Below are 27,979 nucleotides of genomic sequence, written 5' to 3'. Positions count from 1 at the left end.
TATCTGACTTGTGCATCTTTGGGCTGTGGGAGGAAACCGGAGCACCTGAGGAAACCCACGCAGACATGGGGAGAATGTGCAAATTCCACACAGTCGCCCAAGGCTGGATTCGAACTAGGGACTCTGGTGCTGTGAGGCAGCAGTGCTAACCACTGAGCCACCATGCCAGCCCAAAATGTTGAATCAAATGATCTGCAGCATCAAGATTTTCCCTTTAGCCCAACAAGTCCACACCTTCCAAAGTCCTGTACAGTGTAACCCACCCAGACCCATTTCTGACTAATGTACCTAACAGTATAGGCAATTTAGCATGGCCAATTCACGTGACCTGCATATCTTTGGACAGTGGGAAGAAATCCACGCAGACACAAGGAGAATGTGCAAACACCACACAGACAGTCACCTGAGGCTGGAATCAAACCTGGGACCCTACTGCTGTCAGTCAGCAGTGCTAACTACCAAGCCACCGTGATTTGGATGTGAGCATAAGAGGTACAGTTAGTAAGTTTGCAGATGACACCAAAATTGGAGGTGTAGTGGACAGCGAAGAGGGTTACCTCAGATTACAACAGGATCTTGACCAGATGGGCCAATGGGCTGAGAAGTGGCAGATGGCGTTTAATTCAGATAAACGCGAGGTGCTGCATTTTGGGAAAGCAAATCTTAGCAGGACTTATACACTTAATGGTAAGGTCCTAGGGAGTGTTGCTGAACAAAGTGACCTTACAGTGCATTTTCTTAGCTCCTTGAAAGTGGAATCGCAGGTAGATAGGATAGTGAAGAAGGCATTTGGTATGCTTTCCTTTATTGGTCAGAGTATTGAGTACAGGAGTTGGGAGGTCATGTTGCGGCTGTACAGGACATTGGTTAGGCCACTGTCGGAACATTGCGTGCAATTCTGATCTTCTTCCTATTGGAAAGATGTTGTGAAATTTGAAAGGGTTCAGAAAAGATTTACAAGGATGTTGCCAGGGTTGGAGGATTTGAGCTATAGGGAGAGGCTGAACAGGCTGGGGCTGTTTTCCCTGGAGCGTCGGAGGCTGAGGGGTGACCTTTATAGAGGTTTATAAAATCATGAGGGGCATGGATAGGTAAATAGGCAAAGTCTTTTCCATGGGATCGGGGAGCCCAGAACTAGAGGGCATAGGTTTAGGGTGAGAGTGGAAAGAGACCTAAGAGGCAAGTTTTTCACACAGAGGGTGGTACGGGTATGGAATGAGCTGCCTGAGGAAGTGGTGGAGGCTGGTACAATTGCAACATTTAAGAGGCATTTGGGTGGGTATATGAATAGAAAGGGTTTGGAGGGATAAGGGCCGGGTGCTGGCAGGTGAGGCTAGATTGCGTTGCGATACATGGACGGGTTGGACCGAAGAGTCTGTTTCCATGCTGTACATCTCTATGACTCTAATCATGAGCCTAATTCCTTCTGCCCCAGGTCAAAATGATGAGGAAAATCTTGATAAACTTGAAGACAGGTGTTTCTGAGATTGTCTTGCAGATATACGTATTGATCCATGGCCTTGAGAAAGTTCATCTGAGGATTACTTTCAATTAAATTCACTTTCGGAGTGTTGCTGAACAAAGATCTTGTTGTGCAGGGTCATTGCTCCTTAAAAGTAGAGTCGCAGGTAGCCAGGATAGTGACAAAAGCGTTTGATATGCTTTTTTTATTAGTCAGAGTATTGATTACAGGAGTTGGAAGGTCATGTTGCTGCTGTACTGGACATTGGTTAGGCCACTGTTGGAGTGTTGCATGCAATTCTGGTCTCCTTCCTATCGGAAGGATGTTGTGAACCTTGAAAAGGTTCAGAAAAGATTTACAAGAATGTTGCCAGGGTTGGAGGATTTGAACTATAGGGAGAGGTTGAATAGGCTAGGGCTGTTTTCTCTGGAGCATCGGAGGCTGAGAGGTGACCTTATAGAGGTTTATAAAATCATGAGGGGCATGGATAGGATAAATAGACAAGGTCTTTTCCTAAAACTAGAGTGCATAGGTTTAGAGTGAGAGGGGAAAGATATAAAAGAGACTCAAGAGGCAACATTTTCACGCAGAAGGTGGTAGGTGTATAGAATGAGCTGCAAGAGGAAGGGGTGGAAGCTGGTACATTTGCAATATTTAAAAGGCATTTGGATGGGTATATGAAGAGGAAGGGTTTGGAGGGATGTGAGCCAGTTGCTGGCAGGTGGGATTAGGTTAGGTTGGGATATCTTGTTGGCATGGATGATTTGGACTGAACGTTCTGTTTCCGTGTTTTACGTCTCTATAACTCTATGACTCTAAATTGAGATTAAGACAAAAAGACACAGTCTCGAACTCTCGGATTACAATACTAAATACAATATTGGAATAATATCAGTAAATTCTTCATACAACATGTGATTTTACTTTTCTTGGGATGTCAACGTTGCTGTCAAAGCCATTACATATTGTCCATCCTTATTTAGAAGGCCATTGCGAGCTGCCTTATTGAATTTCTGACATTTACATGTTATAGTTACATCTGCAGAGTTATTAAGAAGGAATCTTAATGCCTAGGAATCTAGGATCTAATGCCAGTGAAATTGAGAGAGTATTGATAGCATTCCAAGTCAGGTTAGAGGCCAACTTAGAGATGGTGTTGCTTTTGTTGCCAATTAGTGGCAATATTATTGAACTGCAAGGACATTGGTTAGGTTCTCTCTTGTTGTAAGATGGTTACCGATGGACACTTAGTGTGGCGCAAATATTACTTGTGCTGTTAGAGAGGTGCTCAGATTCATGCTGGTGGTGAGTATTCCTTGTAGATATTGAATGGTCTCTTGAGAGGCAGGAAATCTAGTTCCTCACCACAGAATTCATGATCTCTCACCGCATCATGGGAATCAATTTGTAGGATTTAATTTCAGGTCGAAGAGAGGTGAAGAAAACTCCAATATTATTTAATAACATGAGCCATTCCTCAGTTGATCTCAAAGTAGTGAACTCAAAGTTGCCTCTGAATAGATGAAATGGCTTTGTAATTGCCTTATGATTCCACATTTCTTCCTAATTCATTCACAGAATATGGGTATCACTAAGCAGGCCAGTGTTTATTGTCCGTGCCTAACTGTCTTTCAGGCAATTAAGAGTCAGCCACATTACTGTGGGTCAGAACTCACATGGAGGCCAAACCAGATAAGGACAACAGTTTCCTTTCCTATGGGATATTAGTGAACCAGATGGCAATTGTCAAATGGACAATTGGACCCTTAATTCCAGAGTTTTAATGAATTAAAATTCCACCATTGGCCATGGTTAGGTTCAAAACCGGGTCCCCAGAACATTATCTGAACCTGTGGACTAACAGTTGACTGACAATGCCACAAGGCCATCACATCCCCCTTATTATGCCCTTACTCTTGATGCTTTGGGCACACTGCATTTGCACAAGAGAGGGAAATCACAACATCAGCAGCAACACTGAGATGGCTGAGGGTACACAACTGCTCCAAAGTAGTGATGCCACCTTATGTTTGTTGTCAGGTTTCGTGAGTTTTGGAGGAAATATGTTTTGACTCTACTGGCCTCACTATATTTGAGAAAACGAAGGTCTGTGGTTCTCATTTGTATTTGATAGACTCAGTGCTTTGCATCAAACAACCCAAAGACAATTATTTCATCAAGAGAGGTCATTGTTATAGAAGAAGATTTGCATTTACCTGTATACAGAACCTTTCATAACCTGGGACTTATGCCAGTAAAATGAAGCAAGATTACTAAATCCTGACATTCCACTGACATTTATTTTACCATCATGTGCCACTTCGCACCAAGTCATTTGGGGAAAAGTTTTGTGTACAATCACTGAGTTACAAACCTCAATGAATCTTTATATTTTAATTGAGTGGCAGTGGGACATTGTAACTATACTCCCCTGCACAAAAAAAAGCAGGCAAACCCTGACCAATGAACAAAATTTAAGGAAATGTAGGTTTCCACTGCTGCTCTGAAAAGATAGCAAGGGTTCTGCATCCAATTACTCAATTGCCATTGGCTTTGCTCAATAAATGTGAAAGAACTAGCAAAGACACTGTCATCAGGGGATCTGATTGAGACGTATAAGATTATTAAAGGATTGGACACTCTGGAGGCAGGAAGCATGTTTCCGCTGATGAGTGAGTCCCGAACCAGAGGACACAGTTTAAAAATTAGGGGGAGGCCACTTAGAACAGAGTTGAGGAGGAACTTCTTCACCCAGAGAGTGGTGGGTGTGTGGAATGCTCTGCCCCAGAAGGCTGTGGAGGCCAAGTCTCTGGATACTTTCAAGAAAGAGTTGGATAGAGCTCTTAATGATAGTGGAATCAAGGGGTTATGGGTATAAGGCAGGAACAGGATACTGATTGAGGATGATCAGCCATGATCATAATGAATGGCCTACTCCTGTACCTATTGTCTATTATCACCGAAGTTATATCACTTACATCTGTAACACTAATAAAATGTTGACATCTTTAGAACACAAAATGTTAAAGGATGAGATATGACAGTTGTTTAAACAGTGAGGGGTTGGGATACAGGAAGTAGAAACAGACTTTGACCATTGATTGATGCAGCTTAAACAAGGTAATATGGGTATAAAATTAAATGTAATATGTCTAGGACAGAGAATAGGTGAATAGTGTTATCAAGATTAGAGTGGTGCTGGAAAAGCACAGCTCCTCGGATGCTGCCTGACCTGCTGTGCTTTTCTAGCACCACTCTAATTTTGACTCTAATCTCCAGCATCTGCAGTACCCACTTCTGCCCAGAATATTGTTATCATATGATGTTAAGAGGCCATGGAATACACTTCTGGGGTCAACAATTGGACGAGTTGGACCAAAGGGTCTGTTTCTGTGCTCTACATCTCTATAATGCTATAACTAGAGGCCATATCATCATTTAAAGAATGGCTTTGTTGCTGGTTGAAGGAAAAGGGAACAGAGCGATTTGTGGGCAAGGTTTACTGTCCACCTGGATATTTAAAATTGGCAGGCTGGTTGAGCCAAATGGCAAATGTCCATGTTGTAACTTCTCGATGATGTGATTACTTTGATTTCAGACTCGAGTGTTGACATTTATGAGCACACCCCATAAGGGCTATTTTCCTTGTCATAGTGTGTAGTGCCTGTCATTGAAGCACTATCATTTAAGCCTCTTAGGTGACCAAGATGGAAATTTGAGTTGCTTGAATAGTTATCTTTGAAAACATAATGCCGGCTCGCTGAAGAAATCTAACTGAGCACCAGGAATGGAGACAATTAAGCCTCTGAGTATCAATTGGATTGGCTTCAAGTACCTACTAAAGAGGCCATCTTCCATTTCTCAGGTTGGTTCTGCAATTACAGACCTTGATGAATGACTAGGAGTGAAAAACAACATTGGTGTGGATTGTGAGCCAGGTTCAGCCTTCACTTGCTGATTGAGATTGACAATGTTTGAAAAAGAATTTGGATACATATTCAGACTTATGGGACATTTCATCAAGACTTCACCAATGCATGAGCAACATCTGTCTGGAAATTCATGGCCACATCACTTAAAGAGAGTGAGTGATGTACCTTATTGAAAACCATATTGCAGTGACCTGGAGAAAGGGAATACCTGGTCATATGAATTTAGTGAGGGATTCTCTTTGGTCTGGAGGAGATACTAGGGGTAGGTGGAACAGTACTAGCTGCTGGAGGAGGGACTGGAAGAGGACAACTGGAAAGCTCCAGATTCCTAGTGTTTTGCTGTATATTCCACAATCTGGCAATTGAGAAATCAGCTATTCACACCATTACTGGTGTGAGAGGGTCAAAGGTCAGGAAGCAAAAGAGAACAAGGACAAGGATGAGGCAAGCCAGAAGACCTCCAGATTTCAGCACGATGATCCATACCTGAGAGGAACATGCATCACCATCTAATTATAATCTGCTTTTGAGAAGTAACCTTGAGCATCAGACTTGAAAGCGCCGCTGTCACATGCCTTAGTGAAAATCCATCAACAATTCACCATTGACACTCAATTGTTTCTATCCCTTCACCAGAAAGAATAAGACAAGAGTTGAATCACCAAATCTAACACTTCACACTTTGCATTCTTCTAGTACTCAACACATCCAAGGACACTTGTAGCTTTACCTTGCAACGTGTTTATATTGACTATCCTGTGGGTGCTATCAGATAGTCTGGCCAGGAACTGAAAGAGCAGCAGTTTAATGACAGGGGAAGGAGCAGAAATGCTGGCATCCAGAAAGGGAGATATTTCTAGGGTTTGATCTATGACTCTGATTTCATTGCCTTTGGGGCATTTGGTCAGATGATCTGATGGAGGAAAGACCTCTGGGAATCTGAGACAAACTGAAAGCTCCTTTCAACCCATAGCTACAGTAGTAGCTGCCTGAGCTTCTGTTGCAATCCCCTGCCATCTCTTGCCAGCTTCTTGGCCTTCCATGGAAGCAGTGAAGTGTTATCTGTTATGCGATGCTCCACCATGTTTTGGCTCCACCAGTTGCTGACTCCACGTTAGGCCAACTGACCAAGCCAGAGGTGGACCCCACCATGTCCTACCTCCACCAACCTTCAGGCAGACTATCCATTGCGCCAAACATTTGGTTTGTCAAATTCATCCACCATCTTCTTAAGCCTGACTTTTCAAATATAATTTCCACTCCCTACACTGAACAAACCCTGCATGAACCCTGGGCCTTCTTTCCAGGTGTAGAGGAGCTACCATTTACAAGCAGTAGGTGTGTGACCCAGCCAAGCCAATAGCCCCTTTAAAGGCCCATTGACAGAGGATGGTCTGCAGTTTCTCTGTAGCCTGGGGAACAAAACAGGTGGCTCGAGGTGACCTTCCATTTGCAAACCAGGGATGCAGCACTCACCCCAGACAGGAGCTTGGGCCTTCCTGCCCCCCTGGTGACAGAACCAGCTACTGACTACCACCATCCCCCATGAGGGTGGCCATACCACTGTTGGCATTTTGAAATTTACAAGTTTTAAACATTGCTGAGAAATACTCCAAGATGGCAGAAATCTCTTACCTCAACAGCAGGCGGGAGTTTCTTCTGAGCTGGAGGACTTCTTATTTAGCTCCCTAACTTCAATATTCTGCTCAGTGTCCTTAATGGGGCAGGAAGCATGCTCTGTGGCCAATTCAGGGAAAATCATTGTCCAATGTCTATTCGCCACACAATGCAGGGTGAGAACCTTCATTTAGCATCAACCGCAAACACAAACACTAAGAATTCTGCCCCTCTGTCACACAGGACTGTTGGCCCAGCTTAAATCCAGCAAGGTGGCATCTGTGATGCCACTGCTGTTCTTCAGTGCCAGCATGTACAATTGGCTACACTTCCAGACGTTTCATTACCTTACTAGGTAGCATGTTCAGTCAGCCTCAAGCAAAGCAATGCTGAAAATTCCTGCTTTCTATTTATATGTTTGGGTTTCTTTGGGTTGATGATGTCATTTCCTGTGGTGATGTTATTTCTTGTGGTGAAGTCACCCCCTGCCCCTTTTCTCAGTGGGTGGTAGATGGGGTCTAACTCGACGTGTTTGTTGATTGAGTTATGTTGGAATTCTCATGTGTGTCTTTGTTTGGCTTGTCCTAGGGTGGATGTGTTGTCCCTGTCAGTGGTGTCCTTCCTTAGCTGTATGTAAGGAGACTAGTGAGAGAGGGTCATATCTTTTTGTGGCTAATTTATGTTCATGTATCCTGATGGTTAGTTTTCTGCCTGTTTGTCCAATGTATTGTTTGTTATAGTCTTTGCACGGTATTTTGTAAATGACATTAGTTTTGCTCGTTGTCTGTATAAGATCCAGGAGTGACTTCACCACAGGAAATAACATCACCACAGGAAATGACATCATCAACCCAAAGAAACCCAAACATATAAATAGAAAGCAGGAATTTTCAGCATTGTTTCGCCTGAGGCCCACTGAAGATGTTACCTAGTAGGGTACCGAAACGTCTGAAAATGAACCTTGCAGCTCACCACACAAACCTACATCCAAACCCTCAACCTGAGCTACAAATCTTCTCAAAACTCACTAATTAGTTACATATATACACATGTGCACATGCACATAGACATGCACAAACACACACGTGCACAGAGACACATGCACGCAGGCAAATTACAATCATTCACAATCATTACTTTATCCCTTTTGGAAGAAAGATGGCAACTATGATCTTCTGAAGGGTGAGAAACGCCATTGAAATGAAAGTGCTGGCAGTATTTATGTGAAGAGCTATAGATACTGCTGCCAGAAGCTGAGCAGGGCTCTCATCTAGCAGTATGAAGCCACTCTGGGTTTCTTGTACGTTTGTACTATTCCCAATCCCTCGTTCCCTAACCCAACCTTTAGATGATGTGAGATGCTGGTTTCAGAGCTGATACATCGTACTAATGGGAACAATGTCTATGTCCTGCACTCCCCGCACCCCACTGAGGGTCAGGTGGCTCTTCCTCATTTTCTAATTAGACTGGAAGGGAAAAGGTGTCTCTTGTTCCTGGGAGCATGCAATGACATGATGAGAAGAGTTCAGGGTACAGCGTGTGTGGCTATCATCAAAAGAACTGGGTGAGCAGCCATTCTGGCACTTGAGAATGAGAGCAGGTTCAGGGAATTAGGAATCTGAAGTAGTTGTGAATACAGAAGGTCTGGACACCACATTGCAGGAAGGATATGATTGCACTAGGGAGGAGATTTCAGAGGGTGTTGGCAGAATTGAAGAATTTTAACTTTGAGCAAAGATTGAATAGGCTGAGGTTCCTTTCCTTGAAAATGAAAAGGCCAAGGGAAGACTGACTTGCGCATAAAACTATGAAAAGCCGACATAGAATGGAAAGCAAGGTCATATTTCCCTTAGCAGTGAGATCAACAACCAGAGGACACTGTGATTGTTTAGATTGTGGTTGGAGTGTGTTGAGTTTGTGACGGTGTAATTATTTGCAGCACAAGAGACGAGTTATGGGTACTGCACTCCTCACTAATTGCTTGCTAACTCTGAAGCTTTCATTCCATCCCTTTCTGCCATCCCATCGCTGATTTGTGAACAACGGCATTCCCTCTACACTGTACCACCTCCACCAGAACCTCGAGTGAGAACCATCCAACCTTCCCTCTCATTCTCTAAGGGAAACCGTTGTCTGTTGTCAGCAGACTGAAGTGGAAATATGTGTGGAGGTTGTAGATACCACTGCACAACAAATGCACCTATTCATTATTTGAATGCTGAACATGTAGGACTCTGCTTAGGAACCTCAGGGCATGGTTAGATATGAACATCAGCAATTGCCCATAAAATTGTGGACTAAATTCAGACAGATGGGTTTTTTTTTTGGAGGAAGTGAGAACTGCAGATGCTGGAGATCAGAGTCGAGAATGTGATGCTGGAAAAGCACAGCAGGCCAGTCAGCATCCAAAGAACAGGAGCACATTCCTGATGAAGGGCTTATGTCCTGCTCCTCGGATGTTGCCAGAAGTGGATTTTATTCGTACAGTACCCACTTAATTTCTGTTTCACGGTTCCTCAGAATGACACTGTTGTATTTTATCATTTTGGACAAACTAAAGTACATAAAAGCAAATAGTGACTTGTCCGTGGTGTTGCCCACTATCAACTGATATTTACATTTCCTCAGATTTTCAAAATGGAAATGGAATTAGAAAATCATAGGAACTTCCCAAGATTGGCACCTACCTGTCAGAGCCTGCAACCACATCATGACAGAATCATGGAGCCATACAACATATAAACAGGTTCTTCAGCCCACCATGTCTATACTGATTAGCAAACACTTCGATAATCTCATTTACCTGCATTTTGTCCATAACTTACTCTACTCTGGTATTTTAAGTGCTCATCCAGATGCTTCGTAAATGTTGCCAGAGTATCTGCCTCCACCACACTCTCAGGCAGTGCATTCCATATTTCTGAGTGAATTTTTTTTTCCTCCTATCTCCTCTAAACCATTTAGTCCTCACCTTAAAATAGTGCCGTCTGGGCTTAGAAATGTCTGTGGTGGGGAAATTGTTGGGGTGTATAATTGAAGATAGGGTAACTGATTACCTCAAACTTTCAGCAAATCAGGGAAAGTCAGCATGGATTCATGAAGAGTAGGTTATGCTGATAAACCGCAGAAATACTTGGAGTGGTGACAAAGGTGGTGGACAGAGGTAATTTGATGGATGGACTTTTGATAAAGATCCACGCAACCAGACTATTAACCAAGGTAGAAGCCCACGGAACAGAAGACACATTACTGGCATGGATAGAAAATTTGTTGCGTGGCAGGAAATAGAGCGTTGGAATAATGGGTAAGTACACAAGTTGGCAGGGCGTGATTAGTGGTGTGGGGATCTGTGTTGGGACGTCATGTATTCAGAATATTCATTAACAACTTTGATAATGGCATAAAAAGTCAAATATCCAAATTTGCTGATATTGATTAGCTGAATGTGCAAAGCTGTGGCAAATAGAACACCTCACATTACATCATATTAAAATCTATTTCAGACCAAAAAAGGATATATCAGGGTATTTTTATGAGAAGGTGCAAAGTTAAGTACAGTAGATGTCCAATAAAACTTGGGGGTTCAAGTGCATAGCTGTTTAAAATGCCATGAACTGGTACAGAAAATAGTCAAGAAGGCTAATGGAATGCTGACCTTCATATCTAAAAGGCTGGACCATAGGGCTGCAGATGTTATGTGGCAGATATACAAAACCCTAGCTAGAGCTTGCTCAGAGTATTGTAGGCAGACTGGGCACCACATCTAGGGAAGGGTATTTTTGGCTTTGGAAGGAGTTCACCACAGGTTTACAAGGACGATACCTGCACTTCAGAGGTTAAGTTATGAGGAGAGATTCTACAAATTAGGCCTTTCAAAGGTTAAGGGGTGATCCAATTGAGGTCTTTAGGTTAGTAAGAAGAAAAGACAGGGTAGATAAAGATAAACTGTCTTTACTGGTGGAAGATTCTAGAATGGGCGGGGGGGAGGTGCGTAGTCTAAGAATTAGGCCCAAACCACTCAGGAGAGATGTTAGAAAGACATGCAAAGAGTAGTGGAGGTTTGGAACTCTCTTCCTCAAACGACTGTCGATGCTCAATCAATTGTTAAATTTAAATCTGAGAGATAACCTTTTATTAAGCAAGGATATCGAGGGATATGGGCCCAAGGCAAGCATTTAGGTTTAGGCTACAGATCAACCATGATCTTATTGAATGGAAGAACAGGTTAGAGCGGCTGAATGGCCGACCCTTGTTGTTATGTTCATATTTCTGCCATAGGAAAAAGGTTTTCACGATCTACCCTGACTCTGCCTCTCATAATTTTGCATGTCAGTTAGATCCTCCCTCAGCCTCCACTGTTCCAAGGAAAACAAATCCAGCCTATCCAGTGTCTCTTCATAACTGAGACTTTTCATCTACATTCATGACAAACCGACAGGTAAATATTGACAGAAAACTGTGGCCAAAACATGTGATAAGATGTAAGGATGTAAATGGGAGATTGCGGATCGAATGCAAAATTTGCCATGATACACAGGTACACTTCTGTCTTCAATGCAAATCCCAACAAGTTTTGATTGGGTTATGTTTTGCATTCCCATTTAACTGAGCTGTGTCAGCTTTTGCTGTGTTGGCTGGGAAGAATGTTAGAATTGTTGTTGCTGGACACATCACTGTGTCATCCAACTAATGTCTTGCTGCAGATTTAGCCTTTGTTTAAGGTGGCTGGTATCGTGTTTATGCTGGCAGCATCAGGAGATGGAGAAGTCAACGTTTTGGGTCTAACCCTTCTTCCGGACTGGGGGTGGGTGTGGGGGGGATAATGGGGGTGGCAGAGGCAGGGTGGTGAAGTGGGGATTGGTGAAGACAGGTAGCAGAACTGGAAGAACACAGCAAGCCAGGCAGCATCAGGAGGTGGAGAAGTCATAATTTTGGGTTGCCTGTTTTGGATTCCAGAATCTGCAGTTTCTTTTTTGTCTCGCATTTATCCTGGCACCTGCTAATTGGACCAGTTGATAATTTCTAACTATTGTAAACCTTGTGAAGCAGAATGCATTGCAAGTCCCTGTAGTTAAATGTCTGGAATTCTGGAGCACTGCCACAAGCAAATGTAAGCTGGAAAGTTAGCGTTCCTTCTTGTACCAACTATTCTCCTGCCTGTGCCTCTCTGTTAACCTCCCTCTGCCAGTCTTGAAGCTGCTGAGCAGGCAGGGGTGTTCAAATGCTGACCGCTTTTCTGTAGCAGGCGAAAGTGAGGACTGCAGATGCTGGAGATTAGAGTCGAGAATGTGATGCTGGAAAAGCACAACAGGTCAGGCAGCATCTGACAAGCAGGAAAGTAGACGTTTCGGGAAGGGCTTTTGCCCGAAACATTGATTTTCTTGCTCCTCGGATGCTGCCTGACCTGCTGTGTTTTTCCAGCACCACACTGCTTTTCTATAGTAGTCAATGTTGACAGACTGTTTGATTAGGAGGACACCTCGTGGCCATAGTTGTCCTCCCTTGCTATCCACGCACATTCATTTTGCAACAGGGGAAGTTGGACAGTGAACAGGAGCAAGAATCTGGGCCAGTCTCCCCTGAAAAGCCCCTCCCATGCTCTAGCTTATCCAGCCAAAGGCAGCTAACTTCACACAGACCCAGAGTCCAATTGCTGGGCATATACCTATTGGACCACTCGACAGCTACTAACTTGGCTGGGCATACTTCAGCCTAAATGTTAAACCTTCCAGGAGTATTTACACGTTACGATTGCAAATAAAGCTGCTGTCGAACACCAGCTGGATCAGCATCAAATTGTAATCAACTTTGTTGGAACTCATTATGGCTCTGATAATTGCTTCACTGTGGGTGGATAGACCAGTATAAATCATCAACACACTCTTTCTTCCTTTTCTTGTTTATTGTTTCCAGTTTGGATTGAACTGCAGTTTAATAGGAGCATTTCCCTCTAGCCTTGCTCAGTACTGATTTTGATCCTTTGTGGCTCGAAGTATTTTGACTATTTGACAGTTGCCAAGAAGGAAGAGGCTTTGTAACTCAGAGGCTTTCAGAGAGATTCCAGTTCTGCACCGCTTGAAAATAATTGTGATGCTTTACAAAGGATTTGCTTGCAGTGACCAGCAGAGAGTTGAGAATCTCAATTGTAATAGCTTCTATATTTCTAAAAGTGCTGACTCATAGTTGGTATGGGTTTCTCCCCAGAAGGCTATTCTTACCTGGAATTTGCCACAATTTACATTTAGCTCAATGGGTAAATTCTCCACATAAACCTTACTCGGATTCTAATTAAAAACTGAATGAACTCTGGATGCTGTGAATCGGAAACCAAAATAGAAATTGCTGGAAAAGCTCAGCAGGTCTGACAACATTTGTGGAGAGAAATCCGATTTAACGTTTCAGGTCAAGTCCTCATAACTGATGGTAGCTAGGAAAATGTTGGTTTACCATGCAGAAAATAGGGTGAGGGAAGGGTTAAGGGGTAAATGAGAGATGGGGATAGAGCCCACAGAGAGAGAGAGAACAACAGTTGGACAGGCAAAGAAGTGGAGAACCATCCAGCTAGGAGGGTGAATGGGGTCTGTTCATGGCTAACAATGGGCTGTGTGTAATAGCAGACCGTGACAAGGCCTGGTGTGCGGGGATTGGGGTAAGGATATGAGAGAGCACAAACTCTGAGACTGTTGAGCTCTATATTGGGTCCCAAAGGCTGCAGTGTCCCCAAGCAGCCTTGTTATCGCATCTGTGATTACGTCCTTTGTCTGTGCAAATATTCTGTCTCCCTTTAGGCTCTATCCTTACCTATCATTTACACCCTTATTCCCTATCCCAACCCTACCTTCTGCATACAAACCAACATCTTCCTAGCTCCCATCAGTTCTGAGGAAGAGATGACGTGACCTCAAACATTAACTTGGATTTCTCTCCACAGGTGCCGCCAGACCTGCTGAGTTTTTCCTGCAAATTCTCATTTTATTGTTCCTAATTCTAAATCCTTGGAAACAACGAGCAGTTTCTTCTGCAGTTTCCTCACTCGTGTGGTGTGCCTCAGTTGCAAGCACTCTTATCTTCAAATCACAGACTTCAAGTCCAACACCAGGATTTGAGCCCAGAAATCAAAGCCAGCACTTGGCGTGCTGAGGGGGCCAGTGTACTATCGGAGATCTTTGGCAAGATGTTTAGCCCATGGTCCCACCTGCCTGCTGATTGCAGGTAAAAGATCCCTTTGTAGCATTTCAAGGAATGGCAGGAATGTTGTCCCCAAAGTCCTAAATAATATTTATCACTCCATCAACATCATGAGCAGATTATCTGATCATTATTGCATTTGTGCTTGTGGGAGTCTGCTGAGCAGGAATTAGCTGCTGCACTTCCTACAACACTTCTAAAGGAACCTCCTTGTTAATTAAAGCAGTTTGAGATGCCCAGTTGTCATGAAATATATTTTGATTGTGCAAGTCTTACTTTTGCTTCCCATGTGCTTATTTTGTTTCCCTATTATTATTCATCAATGCAGTCTCTGTGGCAGCATGGTCATCCCGACAATTCTCTGGGTAAAAAAGTTTCTTCCAAAGTCCATCATTAAAGTGACTACTGAATACTTTACAATTACAAGCCCTAGCTTTGGACTCCATTACATGTGGTCTGTAAGTCTTTCTGCCAAGTCCTTTCATATTATTGAAGGCCTCTGTCAGGTTATTCCTACTCCCACAAAACTGTCTTCAGCCCCAACATTCTCTTCATCAGGAAAAAGAGTTCTAGCCTTTTCCTGAGGGCCTTCGGACAGTGAATGTTGACATCGTAACTCACAGGCTTTCAGAGAGATTCCAGTTATAGAGTCATAGAGATATATAGCACGGAAACAGACCCTTCGGTCCAACTCGTCCATGTCGACCAGATATCCCAACCCAATCTAGTCCCACCTGCCAGCACCCGGCCCATATCTCTCCAAACCCTTCCTATTCATATACCCATTCAGGTGCCTTTTAACATGTTGCAATTGTACTAGCCTCCACCACTTTCTCTGTCAGCTCATTCTATACACATACCACCCTCTGCATGAAAAGGTTGCCCCTTAGGTCTCTTTTACATCTTTCCCCTCTTGCCCTAAACCTATGCCCTCTAGTTCTGGACTCCCCCCACCACAGGGAAATTACTTTGTCTATTTACCCTATCCATGCTCCTCATGATTTTGTAAGCCTCTATAAAGTCACCTCTCAGCCTCCGACGCTCCAGGGAAAACAGCCCCAGCCTGTTCAGCTTCTCCCTATAGTTCAAATCTTCCAACCCTGGTAACATCTTTGTAAATCTTTTCTGAACCCTTTCAAGTTTCACAACATCTTTCCAATAGGAAGGAGATCAGAATTGCACGCAATATTCCAACAGTGGCCTAACCAATGTCCTGTACGGCTGCAACATGACCTCCCAACTCCTGTACTCCAGTTCTACACTGTTTGAGAACAATTGTGACACTTTACAAAGGACTTGATAGCAGTGACCAGCAGATAGTTGAGAATCTCAGTTGTAGTAGCTTCAGTTGCATTAATGCAATCTCAGTCATGGTCCTTTGCCAAGATACACCATTGCCCACTTCCCAACAGAAGTCATTTAAATTATTCATGGAAGAAAAGCCTGTTAATTTCCTAACCTCACCCTAGCTGAGACTGATTCTAACTTCACACACAGTCCTGACTTCAGAATGGCTAACACAGTATAGTTGTTCCATTTGTGGTTGATGCATGAAAAGAATTAGGTTCATCTCTTGTGAGTGCGATTACTAGGTTAAAGCTCAACTGGTGGTAATGCCGTGTGTGGGTTCCCAACTAGTGGCCAGAGTCATTGGATTGGCATGGCAGTGGCCAGAGTCATTGGATTGGCATGGCAGTGGCCAGAGTCATTGGATCGGCATGGCAGTGGCCAGAGTCATTGGATTGGCATGGCAGTGGCCAGAGTCATTGGATTGACACCCATCAATGTTCCCTGTAAGCTGCAGAGCTTTGTAACAGCTGGAAGCCTGCAGTGTAGATCATGCACAAGAATCCCCTTCAAGTTAACATTCAAGCGCAGTTGTGCCAAAAAATTGAAAGAATCCATACAAAAAAGAAAACAAGGGGTTATGGTGTTTACCCCCTATTTACTCTCCTCCTCCAGCAGCCTTTCCCAGCCCAATAGTTCAGAGGTCAGATGTTCTAAAACATTGATATCCAGTATCCTATTGCTAAGGACTGTAATTATCTCTTGTTTCAGTGTTTTCTTGCCTACAGATTCAATAATTTGCTCAGTCTTGCTGTGGAAGACCTTTGATTCCCCCGTCTGTTTTCATCTTGTTTGTTTTAGTCTTTCTAGATCATGCCAAACAATTTGAGATATTTTACGAGAAGGAACTGGGAGGAAACTTTGTGCAGAGTATGGTTGGGGTTGTTTACTTCTTTCGTGTACTTACTATCTTGGATTCCTTTCAATGAAGCAAAATATTGAAGGAAGATTTTTACGTAGGTGGTCACCAAACCGCTACTCCTCCTGATTGACCTGTGTAGGGTCTGTCTTGCTCTTCTTCCCAGCTTACAAGTGCTGGGAAACACAGAACGACAGACACACTGTGTACTTTGGATCTCTGTCCAAGTAACCTAGATAACTTAGATAATACGTTTCACTGGCCTAGTTAACTGCTGGGAAAGGCCAAAGCCCAAGTGCAGTTCCAACTGCAACTTATATATTTCAGAAAGGCTACACTTCCTGTTTAATTTCCACACGCACCCCTTATTGCTTTACCCTGCTCAAGGCATTACTGAGTATTGTACCCCTCCTGCTGCCTTTGTGGGATTTGGAACAAACACAGCACAAACAGGAATCAAATGTGGGAATGTCTAGTCTTTGTGCTTTATTGGCACCTTCACGGAAGAAAGGACCAGCTACTCTAAAAAACTATTGAGGAAGCCAAATATTTCACTGCTACAATATTCTATTGGAAGGATGTTGTGAAACTTGAAAGTTTCAGAAAAGAATTACAAGGATGTCGCCAGGGTTGGAGGGTTTGAGCTATAGGGAGAGGCTGAACAGGCTGGGGCTGTTTTCCCTGGAGCGTCAGAGGCTGCGATTTAGAGAGGTTTATAAAATCATGAGGGGCATGGATAGGGTGAATAGCCAAGGTCTTTTCCCCAGGAGAGTGGAGTGTAAAACTAGAGGACATAGGTTTAAGGTGAGAGAGGAGAGATCTGTTAAGGACCTAAGAGGCAACGTTTTCACGCACAGGGTGGTGTGTGTATCTAATGAACTACCAGAGGAAGTGGTGGACGCTGGTACAAGTATAACATTTAAAAGGCATCTGGATGGGTATATAAATAGGAAGGTTTGGATGGATATAGGCCAAAAGCTGGCAAATGGGACTGGATTAATTTAGGATATCTGGTCAGCATGGACGAGTTGGATCGAAGGGTCTGTTTCCGTGCTGTACATCTCAATGACTCTATAAGTGCATCTTGAACATGAGTACAGAGTGAAAATGAGGAAACTCAAGCAGTACGATTTAATAATAGATAGGTTCTAACAAAGCAATAACATCCATTATTGATACTGCTTCTGTAGTTTGACTCCACAAGCTTTAGTGTATTTCAGAGACACCGTGACAAATGGTTACCATATTGTGAATTACCAAATTTCCATGGCATGTTGTGTTTGTGCTTCATGCTTGAAAGTTAGTCATTATTTGAAAACCAAACACATTCCTTTATTAACAGCTTTGATGTACTGAAACTATTGGAGTTGATCTTTTAAAAATAATTTGGAGTAATATCATTGTGTTGGGGGTATAGATTTAATTCATGAAGAGGTTATGAAAACCAAGCTGTATTAGAAGAGGTTAAATAAACTGGAGACATGACAATAGCCTACTGTCCACAAAAGACCATATTTCACCATTCAAATATGCATTGCACTAAGTATAATGAAGACCGATGGGATTCTAATGCTCACCGTGCCAAATGTACGATATCTGGTCCTGAAGAAGGGCTTATGCCCGAAACGTCGATTCTCCTGTTCCTTAGATGCTGCCTGACCTGCTGCGCTTTTCCAGCAACACATTTTCAGCTAGGATCCCACTAGGCTTGCAGAGTCATCAGATGTCTTTAAACATGAACAAAGCTGGTCAACATTCACATCTGTCAAAGCAGAGCAGACTTTTTTCACCATTTCCAAACTTCAGTGAAATTCGCAGAACAAGAACTCGAAGACTTTTTTTTTGGAGACTTGCTTCCTGGTCTTACTGTCACATTTACTTGCTTTGAAATTTATAACCCTGCCAATACTCCAATAATTCATGAAAAGAAAAGCATCACAGTGAGAAAGATCAGCTACAAGTCTGGTTCTGTGCTGTGGAGAACAATTTTCAAGCCTTCCATTTTCCTTTTGGCAGCTAGTACAATCCTAGGGAGTTTCGCAAAGAGTACCTTGGTAGGGTGGGTCACTTCTTATGGTGTGCCAAATAGCAAGCCTGCTGTCTCCCTCACTTCAAACCTGAGTGACTCCACGTTTGATTTGTAGCTGACTGTCCCAGTCTGGTAATGGGGCTAAAATAGCTTTTGTGCAGCACAGATGTGCCTGAGATGTTAGCTGACCTAACATCTTGGCAGGCTGCAGGATGCCTCCTCGTGTATATGCCCCACAGACATCACCAGACTGGGAGCTAGGTGGATGTGAAGGTGGGGGCTGAAAAAGCACAGCTCCCTATCTCCTGCAGCGTCTGCACAGTAAGGTCTTCTTGGCCATCTCCCCGTCAATGGGCTCTCCCTATCACTGGGAGGAACCCATCCCAGAGCAGGGGCTGCTACATCCCTTGCCATTACTGTTAAAGGAGGAATGATACATCTCCTCATCCAGATGTTAGAATGACCAGTGGCACAGATGGAGCCAGTTATGTCATAAAATCATAGAAACCCAATAGTATGGAGGCAGGCCATTCAGTCAATCAGGTCCTCACTGACTCTTCGAAGAGCATCCCACCCAGATCCACCTCCCACCCACACAAGCCCTGCATTCTCCATGACCTATCAAATTAACCTGCACCTCTTTGGACTGTGGCAGGAAACCAAAGCACCCAGAGGACATCCACGCAAACACAGGAAGAATGTGCAAACTCCACACCAACAGTCCCCTAAGGGTAGAATTGAACCTGGGTCCCTGGCGTAGTGAGGCAGCAGTGCTAACCACTGAGTCACTGTGCTGCCCCATGTCAGCTGGCCGTGACACTTTGTGCGCGCGCGTGTATGTGTGTTCCAGTGTATGTTAATATGTGTTCCACTGCGTGCACGTGTTTTCGTCTGTGCAATTTTCTGTGTGTCCTCTGTGTGTGTGTTTCTCTGTGTTTCTGTGTGTGAATATTCACATGCTCATTGGCCCATCTCATGGTGGCATTCACAATAAACATAAATGGAGAATGCAGTACATCATCTTCATTTGGATTTCATGCAGTAGCAAAAATATTACAAACCTGTGTCACAACATGGACAGGTTTAGTGCCCATTTCCCTGTTGGTAAAAGATAAAGTCACCTTAGTCCTATTGGACCATAGAGCTGCTCTCTCATTAGAGAGATGCTTGGTGGTGGAGGTGGTGGTTAAACCTGAGGGTCACCATGCCTCAGGCAAGGGGAGAGATTGACCAGGAGGGACCTTCATACTAACCTCAAAGTGAAGTCGGAATTGAACTTGTGTTTTTCCCATCACTTTGTATCACTAACCAACCATCCAGCCAACTGAACCCTAAATTAGGTTCCCTGACCAGGAAAACAGCTCAAAGATGCCATCTACGATTTTAATATTTTAATATTCTGATCAGACATAAAGATAACAACTCATGATTTTATAGCTGGCATTTAAAAAGGCACTGAACAATAAATTAACATCATTGCTACTTACTGCTGTTGCTAAATAAGTCTGAATGATCGCGATAGAATTCAAGGTCAGCAATCTTAGGCTGGTGACAAGTCATTTCCAGTGACCTTGGCTACAATGTCAGCACTTTGGCTCCAGATCAGCGTTAGCTGTGATAACCCTGCTGACCCTGTCTGTCTAGCCTCTGGCATGAGGCTACACTGACCAGTGGGTCCTGTCAGTGCCTGAGTGAATGAAGGAAGGGAGAAAATTGAGAGTCTAACAAAACAGCCAGCAAAAATACAGAAAGACATTTTTATATAGTAAATTCTTTATTTGGAGCCCAGGGCAGCAATAGGTGCTACCACCTTCTGCAGGGAAGACCCATGGGACAGGAACAGGAAATACTGACATGCTTCTGGTCCCAGTGTATGTCGTGTTAGTCCTTTCAGGCAAGCATCTGGTTTCAACTTGTTTCCAGTTTGTTACAGCCTGGGATTGAGGGAAGGAAGAAAGTTGCTGAATTTGCTCTGATGGCTTTGTACCTGGCAATGTTAGTTTGGTGAGATCTTACGGTTTATTTTCAAGCTTTCTCACTCAGGCAGCTGTACTTTTGTGTGCATTGTAAAGCACCCTCCATTCAGAGACAGAATGTATGTCTCACTACACAGACCGGAGCCTACTTTAAGACTGCCATCTTACTTCAGTAATTTCGGAGTGCCGCACTGCTGGAGGTATCATGTTTTGAAGGCCTTTCTCAACCAGGCATGTACGAAGATCAGTGAGAAATCGCCCCAGTATCCTGTCTAGCATTTATCCCTCAACAAACACAACCTTTTTATCTTGAGGGATTATCTGGTGATGATCCCATTATGGTTTGTGAGTCCTTGCTGTGGTCAAACTGGCTGACAATGTTCCTGCATTTCAGCGCTTTTGAAAGACCGTGGTGTCAGAGAAGGGACTTAATAATACAACCAACTTCCTCTGTCTGGCTGAGCTCATCCTCACTCTGAACAACCTCTTCTACAATTCCTTTCACTTTCTCCAGGTCAAAAGTGTGGCCATCGATACCTACATGAGCCCCAGTAATGCTTGTGTGTTTGTGGGGTACATGGAACGTTCCTTGCTCTGGTCCTACTCCAGCCCCCACCAACTCCTCTTTCTCCAGAACATTGATGGCATCATTGGTGCTGCTTCCCTCTCTCATCCAGAATTGGAAACGTTTTCCAATTTCACTTCCAATTTCCTCCTCCTCTCGTCTTCACCAGGTTCATTTCTGACTCCTGGAAATGGAAACAGAGATCTTGAGGAAGGGAAGGGAGGAACCCTACCACAGGCTAGCCACCAATATCCATTACTAAGAAACCAACTCCCACAGTTATCTTGACTATACATTCTTGCACCCTGCTTCCTGTAAATACTCTATTCCATTCTCTTCTGTCTCCATCACACCTGTTCTGATAATGCCAACTTTGAGAAGAAAGTGTCTGAAATGGCCATCTTCTTCCTTACTCGAGGATTCCCAACTACCATGGTTGACTCGGTCCTCAGCCGGGTCTGACCCATCTCCCACGCTTCAGCCTTCATCCCCACAATAGCGATAGCATCCCCCTTGTGCCACCAGCATCCACATTCAAAAGATTATTAGCTGCCATTTCTGCCACCTCCAGCTGGATTGCTCCCAACACCATACCCCAGCCCTATGGCACCTTCCCATTCAATCACAGAAGGTGTAACACTTGCCTGTTTGCTTTGTCCCCCCTCACTATCCAAGGACCCTAGATACACCTTACAGGTGAAGGAGCAATTTACCTGCACTTCACCCAATCTAGTTTGCAATATTTGCTGCTCACAATGTGGTCTTCTCTACACTGGGGAGATGAAGTACAGATCGGTGACTGCTTCACAAAACACCTATCTTCTATCCTTAGAAATGACCCCCAGCTTCCAGTTAGGTCCCATTTCAACAAACCACTGTGTTCCCTGGACAACATCTCTGTCTCAGGCTTTCTACAGTGCTCCAGCAAAGCTCAGCACAAACAGGAAGAATAGCGCCTCATTTTCCACTTGGGAATCACGACTCAATATCAAGTTCAATAATTTCAGGGCCTGAGTACCTTCTCCCATGTCCTTTACTCGACCTCCAAACACCAGACCTTGTCATCTCATAGGCTACTATCATAAACTGCCCTTTGTCAGACATTTCCTAGCCGCAATCAGTTCTGAAGAAGGATTACTGCACCCAAAATGTTAACTTTGCTTTCTCCCCATACATGTTGCCAGATCTGCTGAGTTTTTCTGACAGTTTCTGATTTTGACATAATAGTTGTGTTTTTCTTTCTCAGCTACCTGGAGCAACAGCATTACTCCTTCATGAGGGGATACTGAAAGAGACAGAGATCCCTAAGGATGATAGGGAGCAATGTAACAGTGAGAAACAATACAGTGGTCAGTATAATTCCCCAACATGCACAAAGACAGGCACAAAAGCCACATTATCTGGTAGACTTGTATGTTATTTCATAAGAAAAAAACTGAGCATAAATCTTTATCTACAAAGCCATTTTCCCGCTTCATTTGTGTTTTTCAGCAAACTTAGCATATAAATCAATTCCCCGTTTCACCATGCTGTACTTGCATCAGTAGTGGCCTCGATTTTTCACCCCATAAATGAATGTTTTACTCGCTGGTATTTTGTACTGGACTTGACAGGTCAAGGAGATGATACAGGCTGTGTTGTAAAGACAAGGAGTTTAAGACATGCCTACTCTTTGCATGGAATGCTGATGATGTTTCAAAATGTGACCACTCACAGTCTGACATCAGCGGTTTACTATTTTCCTGGGCATTCAAGTCAACCCTGGTTTTTGGAGGAATTTGCCACGGCTTCAAAGATTGAGTCGAAGAGTGTGGTGCTGGAAAAGCACAGCTGGCCAGGAATGATGAAGAGCTTAGGCTCAAAATGTCTCGCCTCCTGCTCCTCCGATGCTGCCTGACCGGCTGTGCTTTTTCCAGCATCACGCTCTCCGACTCTGATCTCCTGCATCTGGAGTGTTCACTTTCTCCCGCCAAAGATTGATTGACATGTTGATATCTATGTTAGATTTTACATGCATTATCATCAGCTTCTGCAGCTGCTCTAGAGGTCTTTGTTGAGCTATCATGTCTTGAGGATTTGAGGGCAGTAGTCCACTGCTTCCATTTAAACTTTGCTAAGCCCTAGTTCGACTACTACACCTGAAATACTGAGTGATGTTGTGGGCACCGTACTTCAGAAGGATATTTAGTTATTGAAGGGAGTGTAATATGGATTTACCAGAATAATGCCTGGATGCCAATGGTTAAATTACAAAGCAAATTTACACAAACCTGGATTGTAATCCCATTAACTTAGAAGACTGGGAAATGTTTCAGGATATTGTGGGGAACTGTACAGGGTAATCAAAGAGAAACTATTTCTGCTGATTGAGGAGTTCAGTACTTGGGGAAATTTTGTAAAAATTACAGCTGGACATTTCAGGATTGCAATTGGGAAATACTTCACAAACAAATGGTAATAGAACTTTGGAACTCTTGTTCATAAGTCACAAAAAGCTAAGCTGCAGATATAACAAGCGATTAGGTATGCAAGTGGAATATCCATCTTTATTCCATTGGGGAGGGACTGTAAAAGGAAGAAATTTTGCTTCAGCTGTTAAGGTAATACCAGAGGATCAGAGGGTTGCTGTCTTGTTACAATGACTAGTGGTGGATTAACCTAAGGGTCCCCACACCGCTCACACAAAATTGATGGTGTAATGAACAGTGAAGAAAGTCACCTCAGGATCCATTGATCAGATGGACTGATGGGTCAAGGAGTGGCAGATGGAATTTAATTTAGATAAATATGAGGTGCTACATTTTGGAAAGGACTTGTATCAGGGCAGGACTTATACACTTAATGGTAAGATCCTGTGGAGTGTTGCTGAACAAAGAGACCCTGAGGTGCAGGTTCATGGTTCCTTGAAAGCAGAGTTGCATTTAGTCAGGGTGGTGAAGGAGGTATTCACTACGCTCACTTTTATTGCTCAGTGCATTGAGTATATGAGTTGAGAGGTCATGTTGCAGTTGTAGAGGACATTGGTTAAGCCACTTTTGGAATACTGTGTTCAGTTCTGTTGCCCTGCTACGGTAAAGATGTCGTTATACTTGAAAGGGTTACAAAAACATTTACAGGGATGTTGAGAGGGTTTGAGCTACAGGGAGAAGCTGACCAGGTTGGGGCTATTTTTCTTGGAGCATCGGAGGCTGAGGGGTGACCTTATAGAAGTTTATAAAATCATGAGGAGCATGGATAGGGTGAATAGACAAGTCTTTTCCCCAGGGTAGGGGAGTCCAAAACTAGAGAGAATAGGTTTCGGGTGAAAAGGGAAAGATTTAAAAGGGACCTAAGGGGCAGCGTTTTCACACAGACAGTGGTGTGTGTATAAAATGAGCTGCCAGAGGAAGTGGTGGAGGCTGGTACAATTACAGCATTTAAAAGTCATCTGGATGAGTATATGAATAGGAAAGGTTTAAACAGATACAGGCCAATTGCTGACAAACAGGAATAGATTAATTTATGATGTCTGGTTGACATGGACATGCTGGACTGAAGGGTCTATTTCCTTGCTGTACGTCTCTCTGACTGTATGACTTCAGACAAAGTTGGAAAAATTGCTAACCTCAACTGGCTTGGGAATTGAACCCATGCTGTTGTCATCACTCTGCATTACAAACCAGTCATCCAGCCAACTGAGCTAAGCAAACCCCAGCACCATTGTACAAGTCACTGGTGAGATCACACCTTGAGTACGTCATAGAATTAAGGCCTCTTTTTATTATTAAGAAAGGATACAACAAGCAATTGGCCGGCGTTGTTTTATGAGAAAAGATTGAACACGTTTTGCTTCTATCCATTAGAGCTGAGAGGAATAAAAGCTGATCTTATTGAAATATAACATTTGAAGAGATCTTGACAAGCTCGATGCTGAATGGCACATAGCTTCAGATTAAAGTATCACACCTTTCCGATGCAGATGAGAAGGAATTTCTTTTCTCAGAAGAATTTATTTGGATTTCTTTCTCCCCTGGAGCTGTGGAGTCAGGGATATAAAATCTGTTCCAGGCTGAGTTAGAGAGATGTTTCAGCCATGGGGGTCTCCAAGGTTACCGCAAACAGGCTGGAGAGTGGAATTGAGCCCAAGATCAGATCAGACGTGATTTTACTGAACGCTCAAGCATATTCGGGGGCTACATGGCCAACTCCCTGAATTTACCAATGATAATTGATGATAAATCAACTGTAATTTTTTTTGAAAAAGAGATTGATAGATCTTTTGTACTGCAAACATGTTAAGAGATTTGGGACAAAAAGGAAGTCAGTCAGAGATCAGCGTTGTTAAACAGCAGAATCGCTAGAGGGGTTAACTGGGATCCTCCTGTTCCTAAGTTTCTTGACAAAGTTAAAATGCCACAATGTCAGGAGGAAAAAATCTTCAATGAATTTTTTATGCCCAGGCTTGCCTTGAAATAGCTTTAAATGCCAGAACAAGAAATGCTTCAGAGACCTGGATATGTATCTAACATTGTCTGTTTGTAACACATCGCAATCGAATGGATAGTAAACCTGATGTAGCTGCTATCTTAGAGAGAGAAAACGTGCCATTGGTTATAAGGAATGGTCATCTGTGGACTCTGTTTCTTGCATGATCTTGGTCCAGCATCCCTTCACATGTGATCCTGTATGCGAGTATGAGATTTTCCTGGAGTTGCCAATAGTCTATGGGGCTTCGAAAAAAGTGAATAGGACCCAAATATGAACATCCCACTCCTATTTCTGACTGACTGAATTTCTGCTGATAGAGGAAAGGGAGAGTGTAAAGATGTAATTCACACATGAGGGGAACCCGGACCTCAGTGGTGCCATTTGAATGCAGTGCTCAGTTCAAACAGCAGACAGCGTTTTGTCAGCCAAATGGGACTTAACACGCATTATGGGAGTCATGAGTGGACATAAAGATTCTTCACCAGTGGAGTCTGAATAACTGTCATGATATAAAGTTATTTAAACCCCCAGCTCTTTGGAAATGAAAACAAATCAGTGGGAGTTTTAAAAATAAACTCCGTTCACATAGTTTAAATAGCTGTTTATTGACATTTCCCACATGGCTAGCATTATATTATGTTGATTGCAGGCAGACTTCCAAAAGCTACACTTGGCTGATGAAGGCCTATTCTGAGTTCTCATTTTGGTGACAACTTAAACAAGCTAATTAGCTGTCTTAGACACAGGGACAAAAAGAATTCATTTTTAGAAAGGATCAAGCAATTAAGATTTTAAAAAGTTTGAATGGGCTTTGATAAACTTTGTTTAAAATATCTAGTCTGTCTCATAAAATCTATATTAAATTTTTAGCATTTTATTTGATTTCACCTCTGCATGGCTCCTGATGCCATCCAGGTTAAATACTGGATGTGTTGGCATGGTTGCTAAAAGATACCATGGAGTTGGTTGGAGGAAGGATTTGACATTAAGGTGACGTGGGGATGGGTGGGTGATGATGAAGTGTGAGCAGAGGGCTAGAGGACCGAGGGACTGAGATAGGCCTTTTAGTCAGGCCGCCTGGGCATTCAGCCACCTCTTTGGCCATGCTTCCATCATTTGTGCATTCGACTGGAACCTGCTGCAGAGCCAAGATCCTTCTATGTGGAGTCTTTCTATTGAGGCTATGGGGACAAGTCAGGAAATTTCCACAAAAGCGAAAATCTAGGCTTGAGTCTTTGATTATGGTCCACTAAGGTATCACTGGAGTTGAAATGCAATTTGTCAATCATTCCCACTGTAGAATGATAAAATAAATAATTACATTTATATATCACCTTTTATGTCATCATAGTGCTTTACAGCTAATGAAATACTTTGGAAGTGCAATCACTTTTTTTTTGTGTAGGAAATGTGATACCCAATTCATGCAGAGCAATTTCCCACAAACTGGGTGGATGGTCTGATGGTTTTCTGCTTGCCATGCCTGGTTTTAGAGGATTAATTGATGGTAATTACAGAAACTGTGGTATAACCTGGCTTAATGCAGAGCAGGGATTAAACCTGGAACTTATTGGTGCATGTGAATTCAGAAAGGGGAAAGAGAAATTTCCTCTTTGGTCTGTGTGTAGCATGATTTTAAATTCTTATTTATGCTTGTGCAGAAGTGAAATTGGAAAAATGTCAGAAATACACAATATTTCCTTCAGTGTAAATAGAAAACTCTCTAACATTTTGGGTATTACCCTTTCTCAATTCTGAAGTAAGGTTTATCTCTAAAACAAGTAAGCTCCCTTTGTGCAAAGTCTGACAGACGTACAGGATATTTACTGCATTTCCTGTTTTAGTATAATATGCAAAACGCATCAAACCAAAAGGAGAAAATTCAATGTCTAGTTTATGAAGTTAGTATGCCTATCTCCTGTGATTATCTCTTCCCTGTGCCCCCACCCTCCCCACCTTCAGCGAGTGGTGATCATATCAAGGAGGGAAGAACGTTTTCCAGCTGGCTGCCTGGCCGGACCTGAAAGGGTGTCTGTCGTCAGTCAGGGTGGAGGACAGGGCAGGGCAGGGCCAGCTTCAACTGACAGATTCCAAAAAAAAACATTTTCTGAACTCCTCTCAGAAGTGTCTTAACTGTTGCACACTCGGGATTCAAGTGTGATTCAGCCCCTTTGCACAGGTACTTCTTGAATTGGTGGGGAGTGCACTATTCCGCAGTGATTTAACCAAGTTGTGCACGTTACTACAGATCTTTACCAGCCATGGAGTTGGAAGACGAGGTAAAAGAAGGTAAGGGATGGACTGGAATTTCACTGCAAGTCATAACAAGTCAGATTGTCTCTCCAAACTAAAAGTGTTCTGAAGTTTTCGCTTGTTAAATACCATGTATCTTCTGTATACTTGGGCAAACTTTAAAAAGTCATTAATACGTGAGATTATTGGGAATAGATTTTGAAATGCCATAATTCTGTAAGTAGCACTGAAAGTGAATTTCATGAAGACTTGGTCACTATTTAAAAACCTGGTAGATAAAATTT

The 27,979-nt window shown here is 43.1% G+C and overlaps 1 protein-coding gene across 2 annotated transcripts in view; it reads left to right on the top strand.

Moving 5' to 3' along the window:
• The window catches only part of tnfaip8l1 (tumor necrosis factor, alpha-induced protein 8-like 1), a 70,185-nt gene that overhangs the window by 5,876 nt on the left and 36,330 nt on the right, over window positions 1–27,979 (top strand). The window contains exon 1 of one of the 2 annotated variants that reach the window (XM_043720980.2): window positions 27,441–27,731. The exons of the other annotated variant lie outside the window; for it this stretch is intronic. Within the exon in view, the coding sequence (XP_043576915.1) occupies window positions 27,704–27,731 (28 nt within the window). The 5' untranslated portion in view covers window positions 27,441–27,703. Of the gene's footprint in view, window positions 1–27,440; window positions 27,732–27,979 lie in introns of those variants that run through there. 2 annotated transcript variants of the gene reach the window in all.

Source organism: Chiloscyllium plagiosum, unplaced genomic scaffold (assembly GCF_037043375.1).
Source record: "Chiloscyllium plagiosum isolate Xiang-an unplaced genomic scaffold, Cpla_swu_hap1 HiC_scaffold_28, whole genome shotgun sequence".
Lineage (NCBI taxonomy): Eukaryota > Metazoa > Chordata > Chondrichthyes > Orectolobiformes > Hemiscylliidae > Chiloscyllium > Chiloscyllium plagiosum.
Note: the sequence above shows the minus strand (reverse complement) of the source record. Positions and strands in the feature narration are given on the sequence as shown.